The 15,968-nt window shown below is 45.2% G+C and overlaps 1 protein-coding gene across 1 annotated transcript; it reads right to left on the bottom strand.

Annotated features, from left to right (window-relative positions):
- Positions 1 to 1,573: 1,573 nt before the first annotated feature.
- HTR1B (5-hydroxytryptamine receptor 1B) lies at positions 1,574 to 6,694 on the bottom strand. Its single transcript, XM_081251353.1, has one exon. The coding sequence runs from the start codon at positions 5,742 to 5,744 to the stop codon at positions 4,545 to 4,547; it is 1,200 nt and encodes a 399-aa protein (XP_081107479.1). The 5' UTR covers positions 5,745 to 6,694; the 3' UTR covers positions 1,574 to 4,544.
- Positions 6,695 to 15,968: the final 9,274 nt, after the last annotated feature.

The following is a 15,968-nucleotide window of genomic DNA, read 5'->3' as shown; positions in this document are numbered from 1 at the left end:
GGACTGTTCAAGCATAGGCTTTGAGAAAGGGTTTGGAAGCCTCATTTCCCGCCCCCTTCTCCTACTGGCCTCTTCTCATCTGAAAACTCCAGTAGAAGCCCCAAGTTGAAAGCTTTTGCCCATTCGTTTCGGTCAAAAATTTCCTTTGATATAATATAAAAACCCTCGGCTACCTAATCAGCCCTGCATGGCTAAAATAAGAACCATATGAGATCAATGCGTTATCGTTGATTATCATGGCTTTCCATAGGTAAGAAAAAAGCAGAGAAGTGGAAAATGAGACACTGAGGAGAGACGTGGAAGCAGTGAGGGCCTTTGGAGTCTGGGAAACAACTGGAAATCTCAAGACAATAAAGAGAAAAGAGAGTTTAAAAATGACTGAGAGGGGCTTACCTGGTGGCGCAGTGGTTGAGAATCCGCCTGGTAATACAGGGAACACGGGTTCGAACTCTGGTCTGGGAAGATCCCACATGCCGTGGAGCAACTAGGCCTGTGAGCCACAACTACTGAGCCTGCGCGTCTGGAACTTGTGCTCCGCAACGAGAGAGGCCGCGATAGTGAGAGGCCCGTGCACTGCGATGAACAGTGGCCCCTGCTTGCCGCAACTAGAGAAAGCCCTCGCAGAGAAACGAAGACACAACACAGCCAAAAATAAATAAATAAATAAATAAATAAATAAATAAGCAAGCCAAGCATTTGAAGCCCTTAAAAAAAAAAATGACAGGGTGCTACAGGAAATGATATATTCAGCGGTTTCCTCTGGGCCACCAGAGCCACAGCAAACCGTCTCTTCTGCTGCCTTTCGGCCTCTTGGCTGTGTGTCGCCAGCCCAGGGGGTAAGTATGAAAGGCTCCAAGCCTCAGTTGCTTCTAGCTTAGCCATGTTTCTCCCATTTGGGCTAGTTTGGTCTTCCCCAGTGCAACCTTTCTCAAATAGCCCTCAAGGTTTACTCGGCTACAGGTGCCCTGTATCCACAAAGAAGGCCGTGACAAAATCATGGCTAAAGAGGAAGAAGTATCATCTGCTGAGAGATCAAAAGTGTTAGGAATCTTGATAAGCGCTTTACATGTATAGGCTCTAAGCCTTTGCAGCAAATCGCGAACCACACAGCGGTAACAAGCTCTATGTGTAACTCAAACCTAGAACCGATTCCAAAAGCTATGTTTTCTGTCTACTTCCCCAGTGTTCAGATAGGTTGGTCTCCTCCTCTTAGGTCTCCCCCAGGGCTGCTTCTAACTCAGGTCCTCCTTTTCCTTTTTCTGTATGTCAAGCACCATGCAGTGCCTTGGAATCTTATTCCCCAGCCTAGGGACTAAACATTCCTTCTAAGAATGCTGATCTGGAAAACCCCTGGGATAGTGGAACTGACTTGCCCTCTTTGCAGACTGTGTCTAATTCCTTTTAAATTCTTCCTCCAGATATAAACTAAATCCCTCAAATTGTGGCAGTACTTGCACCACAGTATCATTTATCATCAACTTTTCTCTCTTGAAGGCTCAAATTCCTGATTGCAACCCAGAATCCAGTGAACCAGCCTTTCCATAATAATAGAATTACCACCCAATGCTTTTTAGAACACAAAAAAGGACTTTTATTTCATTATTTTCCTAAACTTCATTTTCAATTACACATTTTTTGAAAGGTGGAAAAGGCAATTTGCAGTCACATTAACTCCATCAAATACACATAATCTGAGCTTTTGCTGCTTGAGTGAATTACAGTCCACTCAGGGTTTCCTGACGCAAGAAGATAATACTAAGATAATAGAGAGGAGGAATGAAGATTGGCCTGTAGAAAATGTGTTGAAGTCAATAACTGTTCATTCATAGGTGCAGTGTCCATTCTTAGAAAGGAAACTCTAAAATTCCTAGAAACACAAGACAATATTGGTATTTGGGGATGAATATACATTCATATATTTGTGTGAAATTTTGTGCAGTTCAACAGTATGGAAAATGTTATTTGTTACCACAGCCAATGAAAATATACTTTCATTTCTATGCCGGTTAAATATTTCCATCTCCCATATAATGTTCTGCAAAAAAGCCATACTATGCTATAGGCAGCAGTAACTGAAAAGGCGCTTAACAGTCTTAACTACATACCCCTAGGGTGAAAAATACACTTTGCATAATCATGTGCAATGTTGGATGAGAAGTCTGGATCTCTTATAACTACAAGGGTCTACAAGCTTCTACTTCATACAGTATGCCCCCAATCCAGTCAATTCAGCCAAAAAGTCAAGCAAAAATTTAGGTAGGTCATCTATAAGTGGCAAACAACCCGTTTGACTAAATTGACCATGTTTTGTTAATATGAGGACACCATCATTGCAGGTGCCCTATAAAGAAATCACTTGTAAATGGCTATTGGTTCAATTAATTTCGCCCTCTTAGGCTCCTAGAAGTTGGCTTAATTGCTTCTTAGGCCCAATAAAAAGCCTTAACAAACATATTAATAACATAAAAATAAATATCATGCTCTGTGCACAGTCCTCTCGGTAGTAAGCTAGATTTCTCCATAGGAGAAATGTCACAAAAAAATGAACAGAGAGACGCGGGGATACAGCAGAAATTTAGGATTATCTAATGCCTGCAATTTTCTCTTACTCCAGTGACAGTTGTCAATGTTGATCAAAATTTTCTTTTGTACTTAGTTTACGTGTGAATCTTTGAATAGGATATTTTCAAGAGTCATTATGCCAGAGTAAAGGGCTGCACAGCAGGGAAGCAGTGTACTTCAGCTCAATACATCTATTGTCTGACAGTCTGGACTGGGGAGCTTGAAGCAGGGAGTGAATCCATTTTACAAAGACAACTTGTTTCTTCAGACAAAAGGTATCACCTGCAGAAAGCTCTCTAAAGAACGGAGTGTGAATCTTCTTTGGCATAATAAATGTTCCACAGACATTCATTTTCCATGCAGGTAATCCTTAGGGGCTACTCCATTTTATTTAGATCATGCATATTTCATCTATTAGTGTGTGATCTTGCCCTGTGTTGGGGAGGAGTCCTCAGAGTGAATTTGAGATAACAATTAAGTATTTTTGGAATTTGAAAAAAAAAGAGATACATTTAAAGTATTACTGATAGTATGTATATTCATTGACATGTCAGGTCAATGACAAATTTCCAAGGTTCAAAAGCTTGTTAGTTCCCTGGTTGCCCAGTAAGTTTGAGGTTTGGTTCTATGAGTTACAGGAAAACAGGCTCAATTTTAGCTTCTCTAAGCTTTCTGAAAGTCCTTGCATGTCATTTTCTAATAATCTTTGTTCCTACTCAAACTTCAATAGCAAGGGAAAAGAAACAGGTTTTTATCTTTAACATGGTTTTTAGGGGTTCTACTGTTTTGAAGATTTTTGGAGAAAGGAGCTAGTTCTCTTGGTTACTTTATATGTTAGCACACAAAGGAATTACAGATGGGAAGGAGAGTGCAAATGACTGTCAGAAAAAAGTCTCATGCATTTAAGATTTTTTACAAGTCAAAATATACATCCTCCGATTGCCACCCATTCCTTAATTGTATAAGAACCATTCCTATCTCATCTGTCTCCTTCATAGCTCACTCAATTGGGATTAAAAATACGTTTCTTGCAAAGGAACTTATATATCTTATACCCATCAGTTTCATCAGTGGCGTTAATAAGAAATATAGCAGCAGCTTGGGTTGAGTCACCCATCATATCCCCCATTTCTGGGGATTTAATTGTGTAAAACGACAGGTACATGAAATTAGGAGGAAAAAGCAATCTGCAGACTTTGGCACTAGCACACGTAACACTTTGTTTGAGTTGTTAAGGAATGAGGTTTGACAATCACTACACAGGAATTAAAAAATTACAGATCTGCAGACAACAAACAATCATAGGCATTGGTTTTCAGCTTAATGCTCCCCATCCACCCCCCCCCACCCCATATAGTTTCAATTATAATAAAAATAGAGATCTTAACATCAGAATTTTGCTGTTAACTCTTCAAGCCATACATAGGGTTTGAAGCACCAAACCCACAAGTTTCTCCAACCAAGTTTAAATGAACAAAAACTGAACGAAGACTGAAGGATGCCAAAGTAACTGTTCTTAAGTGAAGCTGTAAAACAAAGTTCTCCCCCCAGACACAGGGTATTAGTGTCTAGTTCAAGTACTACCAGGCTGTATGTAGATCATGTCTCAGACAGGCTCCAGACAAGAACTACAAGTACTTCTGGTTCTAGAGGGCATCATCCATGACACCAAAGCAGGGCAGGGATCCCTTTTCCATCATCGATTTTCTGAAAGTTGCAACCCCCCTTGCGATGGGCTGCGGCAGGGTCGGTGCTGAAACTGGGGTTTGAGGGGAGAAAGTGAGCCCCCTCCTCAGCTGTTTGGACAGTTCTCCTTTAGCGCTCTCGCAGGGCTGTCCTGGCTTCTCAGGATCCATTGCCCTTGCTCAGAAGAGAGAGCCTCACTCCGACCCAGTAACAGTCAAAGAGTCGACCTACCTGTGGAACCAGACACAACATGGTCCCCCAAAGGCCGCTTAGGCGACCCCGCTGCAATTGACAAGTCAACTTGTGCACTTAAAGCGTATCAGTTTATGGAACGCTTGTTTGAAGTCTTCGTTGGACATGGTATAGATGATGGGGTTGATGAGGGAGTTGACATAGCCCAGCCACGTGAAGAAGTCAAAGATGGCCAGGTGGAACCAGCAGGCGTCCTTGCAGATAGGCATCACCAGGGAGATGATGAAGAAGGGTAGCCAACACACGATGAACGCTCCCAAAATGATCCCCAGGGTCTTGGTGGCTTTGCGCTCCCTAGCGGCCATGAGTTTCTTCTTCTCCAGCAGGGCGTCGGAGACTCGCACTTTCACTTGGTTCACGTACACAGGAGACCCCGATTCGCTGGGTAAGTCCGGAGCCCGCGAATTAATGGAGGTGACCGAAGACGTGGACCCGGGGGAGTCGGTCACCAGCTGGGCTCGGGTCAGACGCTTGCCGGTTCTGTTGGGCGTCTGTTTCAAAATCCGGGAGCGGGCTTCCACGTAGATGCGGCCATAGAGGGCGATGAGGAGCAGGGTGGGGAAGTAGAAAGCGCCCACCGTGGAGTAGACAGTGTAGAGGATGTGATCCGTGTTCACCACGCAGTCCGACACCTCCTCCTCGGCTTTGGCCTGACGCCAGAAGAAAGGCGGCAGCGAGATGGAGATGGAGAAGACCCACACGAGCGCGATCATGACCGCCGCCCTCTGGGGAGTCCTTTTAGCCGAGTACTCCACGGCGTCCGTGATCGCCCAGTAGCGGTCCAGGGCGATGACACAGAGGTGCAAGATGGAAGCAGTGCAACAGGTGATGTCCGAGGACAGCCAGAAGTCGCACACCACCTGGCCCAGCGTCCAGCGGCCCGTGACCGTGTACATGGTGCTGACGGGCATGACCAGGATGGATACCAGCAGGTCGGTGACCGCCAGGGAGGCGATCAGGTAGTTGGCGGGGGTATGCAGCTTCCGCGTCCGGTACACAGTGGCGATCACAAACGCATTGGAGAGCGTGGTGGCCAAGGTGAAGAGCGCCAGCAGCATGACCAGTACTACTTTCCAGGGCAGGGCTATGGAGTCCTGGTAGATGTAGCCCTCGGCGCTGCAGTTGTGGGAGGGAGCAGCAGAGAGGTTGGATTGCGAAAGCTCCGTCTGGGGGCTCACGGGCAGCGGCGGGGCACACTGAGCGCCCGCTTCCTCCATGTCTCTCCAAGCGCAGCTCTCGGGCATGGAGCGGACGAGGAGGAGGAAAGGACCGCTGAAGGGACCAGAGTCTTGTCCCCTGGTGGCTAGTCGGATCCGTGGGCTCCTCAATTACTCCTCCACCCAGGTTCCCAGGTGAACCTCGAGGTCAAGGGCGAGGCAGACGAGGCCGGCGGGCGCGTCCCCTGCACTTCGGGGCGCCCGTCGCTGCCGCCGCGTCTCTGGCTGTTCCTCTCTACGCCCCGTCTTAGCCCCGGGTCGCTAAGGGCTGGTCCACAGAGCCCCGCTGCCGGGAGCTCCGGCTCCCACCGGGGCGTCTAGAGGAGAAGGCTGTGGTTCTGTCTGGGGAAGGCGCAGCGGCCAGGTGGGAGGTCTTACCCCAGCTGCTCGGGGCTAAGCGTCTCCTAACCCGGGCGCTCCGGGATCTGCAGACTCGGCCCGCACGAGTTTCCTAGCTGTCGAGACCGAAGCGTGCAGGCCAGCGAGGGGTCCTGATCTTGCATTCCCGCCCTCCTCCCCAGGCTGGGGCAGTTTTCCTGCGGCGGCCGCGGTCTCCAGGGCTGGGCCGGGTGAAATCTGGGAGCCGCGCTGCGCCGCGCCGCGCCTCGCGCCGGAGCTCTGCCCGCCCTTCTTTTCACGCGCTGGCCACTCCGGCGAGCTGCCCCGCGGAGAAGGGGCCGCAAGAGGTGGGACTCGGGGGCTGGGGCTGCGGCTGCTCGCGCCGCGCCGCCGCCGCCGCCACCTCGGTCCCACGGGCGCCGCTCGGAGCCATGCCGCTGGGCGCACGGGTCTGGGGGACCTGGCGCGGCGGGCGGGGAAGGGGCAGGTGTCTGGGGGAACTGCAGGGACGCGGCATACGCCGGTCCGGGAGGCGCGTGTGAGTGGCGGAGCGGTTGGGCTCCTTTTATAGAGTCCAGGTCCGGCCCGCCGGAGCCGGTCCGCGCGGCGAGTGCCCACGCCCGCTCCCCATCACCTTCCCTTTTTCTCTCTCCCTCCCTCCTGTCCTCCCGCCCGGTTCCCTTCCCCGCCAAGGAAGCTCCCGCCGGGTCCTATCGCCGTCTTCTCCAGGTCCCATCCCCTGGCCCCTCTCCCAATCCGGACACCCGGGAGCCGCGGTTCTGGCCGGAATGGGGATGAGGGCGTCCTGTCCATGCTTCTGTCTTCTTCCGAGCTTGCTGCACGCCCCTCCAGTTACACTCGCACCCTCAGCCGCGGGCACGCGCACAGCCTCACTAGGCTCCTTACTAGGTCCCTTACTAGGCTCCGAAGCACCGTCCCCCCCACCCCCACCCCCACCCCCGACCCCAGCAGGCCCGGCCAGCGCTAGGTGGAGCCAGCCGCAGTCTCTGACCTCTCCACTCTGGAATTTTATCCAGCCCTGCGGGCCACACCCAAGTTAGAAGGAGGCGCCAGTAATATCGCCTTAGAAGGAAATGGCCAATACTGCATTTTATACTTCGGGATTCGAGTCATAAACTCTCGGTACAATACAAACTAATTTTTCATATCTGATTTGAGGAATCTGTGCTTTCCATTTAATCCCTCCCCTTTAACTGTGAGTCGACAGGAAAGGAGAGAAAAAAAAACTGCAAAAATGTACAAGTATCACAAACACAAGCACACTGTGAAATTAAACCGTCCGCTCCACCCTTCCACTTCAGCCGCTCAGCAGTTCAGTGTCTCAGGAAAACAGTTTGCAGTGAGCACGCTCGCTCCCACGGCCCGTCTGGAAAAGAGGTCATCAGAATTCACGAAACAAACGGGCTCTGGGACCACGACCACCAGCACCATCCGTGCGCCTCCTTCGGCTTCAACAAATACATCGGGGTATCACCCATGCGCGGCTCCAAGCAATACCAGTACCTAGGTCTCATGACCCCGGAGCAGGTGCTTTGTACGCCGTTCCTCCTCCATCCCTAACAGAAACACGTGTAGAGGAGAAGTACAAGTCAGAGAACATTTACCCAGGAAAGGACACCGTATTTTCAGCCGTGAGAGCTAAGTGGTCCCAACTGCGAGTTCCAAGCGTCTAGCTCCGTGTTTGGCAGCTAGAGTGCATTCAATAAAAATGACCTTATAATTGCACTTATCAGGGTAAGTGTAAGCACATTTTAAAGAGAATTATTCAGTTTGGGGCCGGAGATTATCTGGCCCGTTCAGTTTAGAAGAGTCATTGAGATCCTTCGAAAGAAGAGCTTTTTACCCAAGGTGACACAACCCTAACCCCAATTCCCTTGATTCCCGCGTCTCTAAGCCAACCAGACGGGCAAAAAATCTAGTGCCTGCTCTATGTTGGGAATTCTTCTAGGCATCTGGGTTGTAAAGGCCAATGGGGTAGACCCAGTTTTCAAGCAGTTTACATTCTAGAAGAGGCAGGCATGCAATAATACCATGAACAAGTAAATAATGAGAATACTTTCATACAGCGTTGTGTTATGAATAAAATAAAACACATTCATGTCTTGAGAGTGAAGGTACTTCTTTAGGTGGAAACTCTCCAAAATTGTCCTCTGGCTGCAGTCTGGGCTGCAGCAGCCAAGCTGGGTATAAAGGCACCACCTTCTCTGGCCTCTCCTGCCTTCCCTAGAGCCCAGCATCGCTCCGGTAAACTTAAGCGTCATTTGCACCGCATTTTAAGGGGTCCTGCCCATCCTTCCACCCCACCCACCTACATCAGGCCCCTAGCGAGTTAACTTATTTTGCAAACTGCAGAGCTCTCTTAGAAACCGCAGCAAAGGAAAGCGAAGCAGGCGAGCCTAAACCACTAGGTGGAGGCGTTGGTCAGGACGGAGCAAAAGTGTGTGTGGTTGCTGCGGGCAGGCGGCGTGAGGGGTCGGTCGGGCAGGAAACTGTTTTCCTGCTACCTTAGGGGAACGGGGCAAGGTTAGAGAGAACTGCTGAAGGGATGCGGGGAGGAGGAAGGCAAAGAGGAATGCTAGAGGCTGCAAGCAGCCTTTCCTTTTGCAATTTAATTGCTCCTCCTCGGGCTTGGCTTTAGCGAAGTGGGGGACCTGTGGCTTTCTCCAGCCACGCCTTCGCTGCTTCGCGAGTCCCGGACACTGAGTGCAATCTGTCTCCACTGGGAGGAGTTGGATTTTTCCTCCTTTGGTTAAGACTTTGCGTGGACACACCCAGCCACCACACGGATGGGATTTGGGCAGAATTTAGTGAAGAACGGCCCTTCATTAACTTGGCTCCCTTGTTTCACTCACTTTTTTTTTTGCACTTAAAAACATATAAAATATAGATATTTGCACATGACTGCATGTTTGTGAAACACTCCAGAGACCAGGAAATCTTTAAAGTCGCTTCTGCCAGGGTCGCCCCTGCGGAGGAGGGTCCCTTGGCCGCTCTGCAGTCTGCAGCCGCGCTGGGCAACGTCCCTTCAAGTCTGCAGGAAATTCAGCCGACACAGACTCAGCTGGAGGGGCAAAGAGAGAACCGAGGTGGGGTACTGAGCTTCTGCTTGACCACCGGGCACTGAAACTGCGAATTAATGTGCTCCCCTCATCAACTCCAAGCAAGCGGGGTGGCCTTTCAGCAGAAGCTGGGGAGGTGGAGGATAACGCTGCCACCGCAGCGACGCCTGTGATTAGACACGAAGCCTGAGAAGGTGGTGAGCTGCGGAGGGGCCACAGAAGAATCGCCCCTCCAAGAGACCGAGTCTATGCTAGAAGGAAATGCTGCCGCGAAACACGAGGCGCGGTCCTCCGGGGTTGCAGCGCAGCGCTAAGGAGACACGACGCAGTGAAGACAAGCCCCTTCCACCTCTACGCAGCCCCAACAGACACCCGGTAGAACGTGCTGCAGCTCAGCTCTGGCTTGGCTGGAAGCCAGCCAGCCCTCTGGTCTGTGCGCTTGCAACATCCCTAGACTCTTTCCTGCATTTCCCAGAAAGAGACTTTAACTCCAGGGCACAGCAGCAAAGAACTTCCTTGTGAATTTTATCTTTGCTTTGCAGAAAAAAAAAACCAAAACAAAACCTGGAACACTCATGCTTTCGTCGCTTTGCTCCTTTGATAAAGCAAAGTGCAACTTCACACGCTCCATCCCCACCAGTTGAAAACTCCACAAGCAGTCCCTAACCACAAAGTGTGAGGACCCGTCGAGCTACTTCTTGCAAATCCTGCTTCCTCTATCTATGGCCATGTTCTTTTTTGTTTGCTTCCTTTTTTTTTTTTTTAACTTCCACCCAGGAAATGGGCAGCAGGAGATGACCACGAGCTCTGTACATCCTCATGCATGATGGTAGCCTGTTTCTAGGTTTCTCTTATATTTCTTCCAGTAACGACTCCTTGAGAAGAATACTGGTAGTAATGAAAGTTACCTCTTACTTATGTCTTGCTTGACACTATGGAGATGTTCCGATAAATGAACATTTACATACATACAGATGTCTACATACAATTTTTGCAGACAACCTCTGGGGTTTACCAGACCTTCTGCAGCTCAGATCCTTCTCCGTATTATTGACCCAACATTGGGCTTTTGACTTGGTATCCGTGTCACTGTACTTATGTGTTGTGTGCTCCTCAAGGGGTCTTTAAGCCAAATAATGAAAATGGGTGCTTTATTATCTAAGTGCCAGGCTTGCATAAATTAATGCCTGAGAATTAGTAACTCCGCTATGTGTTTGTGTATGAATACAAATATTTTATAAGCTCTATCTGCATTTAAAGAAGAATGCAGATGAAAATTAGAGCACATATATATAACTTAGACATGTTCTAATGCCTGTGTCTGTAGTAACAGCCACTTTGCTACTTCCAACAGATACCCACAACAGGTAGGTTACTGCTGGTTCAAAGCTAGCCCAGTTCTAACTAGTAAAACAGTCAGCTCCCAACCTAGATCTCAGTCACGTATTACCTGACTGAAGACCTAGGTCTCAGAAGATAATTTCTAACCTAAAGCTTAGAGTAACATAAGCAAGGTTGCATGGGGGAGAAGAGTGCTGATTTTTTTTTTTTTTGGACAAAGAGAAGGTTTTGGCAATAATAAGAAATCACTGAATAGAAACAATGCCAGTGAATCCACCAAATTTGAGAACAGCTTGCTGCCACCAGCAGGCAGTTCTGTGCAGGATGAAGTCTCTCCTAAAAAATGAAATCCAAGAATTTAATAGTGAAACTGTCCACTGGCTTAAGGAAAGAAGCAATAGAAATTGGGTTTTGCCTTATTTTCAGACTAGGAAAAATTGCATCACTGTGTGATTCTTTCCAGTTTTGCAAAAAAACAAGCCAAGCTATTTTATTGCTTCTTCATCTGTAAATAACGAATAATAAGCATTGTCTTTTATTGAGGGCTGTGTGCTAACTAAATCTTATACTGCATGTTCCACATACATTCTCTCACTTAATTCCTATAACAGCACTAGCAGTTGTCATTATCATCTTCATTTTCTGGATGAGGAAGCTGAAGCTTAGAGAATTTAAGTAAGTCTGCCAATGCCAGACAGCTGGAGAATGACAGAACTAGCCTCTCTAATTTCAAGGTCCTCCTCCTTACCAAGGGTCTACACCCAGTCAGCCAGGCAACTCAGCACTGGCAGCCCTTTTAACCATCCTGCCTGTGGCTTTATTTCACCTCACTTGTGAAGTGGCATCAATGTTGATAGCTATTTAAATCTCCAGAATAGTTTTTGGTTAGGTGCTTATACATTTTTTCGGGGGGGGGGTGGTAACGGTAAAAATCAGGTAGAGAATTGTGCACCATGATTATGTTTAGCCAGATAATCATCACTTCCTAAGTAGCACTGTTAGGTGATCACATACCACATACCACATATTCTGAAGTCCACAGCCCAAACAGTTTGACTTCCTTTCCTGGTCCCATTCAGTTACCTTCAGGGTTCGCTTTTTTTTCTTTTCTATCTCATCTACCTTTTTTTTTTTCTCCTTTTCATTATCCTTCCCTGTCTTCTCATCCTTAATCACTTCCCCCTAAGCCTGACACACATATGCATTAAATAAAAAAACAATAAATTAAAACTTTTAAAATTTGTTTGGAAGAAATACGTTAAATACAGTGACATTCCCTGTTCTCCACTTTTAACCATGTTAATGTAAATATCAGTTAAAAAAAAACTAAAAAAATTGAATTGCTAAGTCTGTTGAATGTAACTGACTTTTTTCCCACCAGTGGGTCAGTCAGTGACTTAACCAAAAAAAAAAAAAAAAAAAAAAAAGAGGGCTTTTCCTTGAAAGAAAATTATTCAGATAAAAGTTCTTTAAAGGACATCTTATCAACCAGATATCAGCAGTTTGGCAAGTTCATCTACTAAGAACTTGCCAAAACCAGGAATATAAACAAAATGAATCTAGATTCCTATGTACTAAAAATTTTGCCCTTTATGCATGAAAGAGTTCCTCCCAGCCCCACTCAGATCTTATTTCTATTTTTTAAATTTATTTTTAAAATTTTTATTAGAATATAGTTGATTTACAATGTTGTGTTAGTAATGTACAATGTGTACAGCAAAATGAATCAGTTATACATATATCCATTCTTTTCCAGATTCTCTTCCTATATAGGTTATTACAGAGTATTGAGTAGAGTTCCCTGTGCTCTACAGTAGGTCCTCATTAGTTACCTATTTTATATATAGTAGTGTGTGTATATGTCAATCCCAATCTCCCAAATTATCCCTCCCTGCCTTCCCCCCTGGTAACCATAAGTTTGTTTTCTACATCAGACCTTACTTCTTGCTTTATATACACTTCTAACATGTTTGGCTATGTGATTTCCAAGGCCCCTGAAGATTAGAAGCATCACATTAGAAACGGATGAGAAATTACGTCAGGTAAACATATTGAATGCATTACAATGTCACAGCTGTTATCATTATTGCAAAATAGTTGGGGGAATCCAGGGTAAACTTTAAAAAATAAAAACCTAAAATAATGACAATAATATTATTATTTGTGTTAACACATTTGTTTTTTTAAAGTCTTTATTGAATTTGTTACAATATTGCTTCTGTCTTATGTTTGGTTTTTTGTCCCCAAGGCATGTGGGATCTCAGCTCCCCAACCAGCAGATCAAAACCAACTGCCCCTGCATTGGAAGGCAAAGTCTTATCCACTGGACTACCAGGGAAGTCCTTAACACATTTAATAGTATGAAGTATAGTATCAACTCAGACATTTATTACAAGTGATGGAAAACCAATTTAATCATACCTAAAAACAAAAGAGAATTTGCTTCAAGGAGAGCTGGACCCCTCAAAATCAAGACAGGAATTGAGCCACCAGCCACCTTGAACCAGGAAGGAATGCATCCAAGCCTTAGGAACCATCCTCACTCCGGACACCATCACGACTCTCCTTTTTCTGTTGGTTCTTTTCTGTGTGTTGACTTTTTTCATCTATTTCACTGTAGACAGGCTTTCTCCACATTGTTGAAAACACAATCACTAATACTTTTTGACGATTACGTTTTAAAGCTTCAATCCTCTTGTAGAAACTAATTTGAATCCGTTCCAAGTTCAGAAATTCTGAGAAATGGGTTCTGCTTCTGAATAAAATGTAGACTGTGACAGGTCAACATTCTGAAAGTAACAACTAGAAAGGCTGAAATACTGTGGGAGCAAGAAGAATTAGACAAACTAAAATCCCAGAGAAGGAAATGTATTTCCTTGAGGAGCTGATGATTGCTGCCTGTTTTATTTCCTTGAGGCATTTGCTGGTTCTGGACACAGGTTGTGGATTAAACTTGGTCCAGGCAGAGGGATTCTACTGGGAAAAGAGAAGCTAAGCTTTTGATAGTCATTAGGACCAGTGTGACAATTTTGAATCTAGAAGCACCCCAAATGCATGGCCAGTTTTCTTTGTGGACATTTGCTATGTGTTGCAGCAGAATAGGAGACCAAGGAAGTGGGTAGGAAGATTCTAACAGGCAAATTGAAATCCCCCAGTTTTGGAGTGCTTAGAAGAAAAATTCTCTCTAGGGAGAAGGAGCCCTACATTAAACATAGACTGAAGATGCAGAGAGACAGAGACCTTCCAGGCTCTCAATCAAAAGGCCAGGATGGCAAAGCCCAGAGAAGAGGATACATCACAGACGGGCTGAGTCTAGTTGCAAATCAGCCTGGACACAGCTTGATGTCTGACTGGTCAATGTAGTCAGTTCTACATGCATTCTGCCTAACGTAGGAAAGGGTGAATGCTCTCTGGGCAAAATCATATCATTTGGGGCCTCTGGAGTCCATTTATGTATGATATCTGATTGCAATTTAAAAATGATACATTCACAGAGGTAATAAAAATGTGACAAGTAATAATAACTAGAAAATCAAGACAGCAGAAATAAATCCATACACAATCCAGATACTAGAGTTAGCAGGAAAGGACTTCAAAATAACTGTCATAAGAGGGTGTGGAGAAAAGGAAACCCCCTTACATTGTTGGTGGGAATGTAAATTGGCGCAACCACTATGAAAACAGTATGGGGCTTCCTCAAAAAACTAAAAATAGAGTTGCCATATGATCCAGCAATCCCACTCCTGGGCATATATGCAGACAAAACTACAATTCAAAAAGATACATGCACCCCAATGTTCATAGCAGCACTATTTACAATAGCCAAGACATGGAAACAACTTAAATGTCCACCAACAGACGAATGGATAAAAAAGATGTGGTACATATATATAATGTACCACTACTCAGTCACAAAAAATAACAAAATAATGCCATTTGCAGCAACATGGATGGACTTAGAGATTATCATACTAAGTGAAGAAAGAAAGAGAAAGAAAAAAACCATGTGATATCACTTATATGTGGAATCTAAAACATGACACAAATGAACTTATCTATGGAACAGAAACAGACTCACAGACATAGAGAACAGACTTGCGGTTGCCAAGGGGGAAGAGAAGTGGGAGAGGGATGGAGTGGGAGGTTGGGATGAGCAGATGCAAACTATTATCTATAGAATGGATAAACAACAAGGTCCTACTGTATAGCACAGGGAACTATATTTAATATCCTGTGAAAAACCATAGTGGAAAAGAATATGAAAAACTATATACATATATGTATAACTGAACTACTTTTCTGTTCAGCAGAAATTAACACAACATTGTAAATCAATGATACTTCAATAAATAAATTAAAAATAAAATAAGTGTCATAGAGTGTACGAGACAAAGAAGACATGTCACATAATTTCTCAGTTTTGGTAAATGTTCCATGATTATGTTAGATGTTAACATAAGGGAAACTGGGTGAGGGGATGTAGGTATTCAATGTAATATTTTTACAACTCTTTTATAATTCTGAAGTTATTTCCAAAAAATTTTTAAGTTTTTACCTACGAGAGGGCTGAAAGATTTAGGATAATGGATCAGGGGTAAGCACGAGACTTCTTAATGAATACGTTTTGTGTAATTATGATTTTTTTTTTTTTTGCGGTACGCGGGCCTCTCACTGTTGTGGCCTCTCCCGTTGCGGAGCACAGGCTCCGGACGCGCAGACTCAGAGGCCATGGCTCACGGGCCCAGCTGCTCCGCGGCAGGTGGGATCTTCCCAGACCGGGGTACGAACCCGTGTCCCCTGCATCGGCAGGCGGACTCTCAACCACTGCGCCACCCGTGAAGCCCTGTAATTATGATTTTTGAACCATGTGTAAGTATGAACCATTAAGAAATAAATTTAATATTTTAAAATAAATACAAATAAGAGGAAAGATTTTTTTAAGGAATTTATTCTTTAGCTACTCTTTAGATTTTGTCTGAAGATGTATATACAAGGTTGTTCATGTGACATATGATGCAATAATATACACTATTAGAAGGAAGAGATAGATAGATAGATATCATGAATAAAGTAAAATAAATTAAAAGGATTTATGTAGAGGTTATTGCAGAAAGTATTCAGTCCTTAGGATCTCATATTCTAATTTAATATCAAAATGAAGTTTCCATTGCTACTGCTTATAAAGTACACAATTACATCACCAGCTTTGCCAGCAATAATTTAGAGAAAATGTAAATGCTTTGCCTTAATCAGACTCCTAGCAAATGTTCAATGAATGAATCAGTGTTGCCTTTCTCTACCTCTCCTATACAGACCTCAGATGGCCTTTGCCAGCAGAAAGGAAATAGGATGGAGCATGGTTTCATGGCAGCCTCTCCGTAGACTGAAATATACTTTGAGTACATGAAGTAATGAATAGAAAGAAAATTGATTAGAGGGGCATAATGATCATAAACACCTTTTCATGTGTTTTTTCCCTAAAATTGTATTT

The sequence above is a fragment of the Mesoplodon bidens genome (assembly GCF_964165515.1).
Source record: "Mesoplodon bidens genome assembly, chromosome: 12".
Taxonomy (NCBI): domain Eukaryota; kingdom Metazoa; phylum Chordata; class Mammalia; order Artiodactyla; family Ziphiidae; genus Mesoplodon; species Mesoplodon bidens.
This window is presented reverse-complemented; position numbering and strand designations above follow the sequence as displayed.

Bases quoted from the DNA above. Each gene is read 5' to 3' on its own strand.
- HTR1B (XM_081251353.1), bottom strand. From the start codon at position 5,744: ATGCCCGAGAGCTGCGCTTGGAGAGACATGGAGGAAGCGGGCGCTCAG.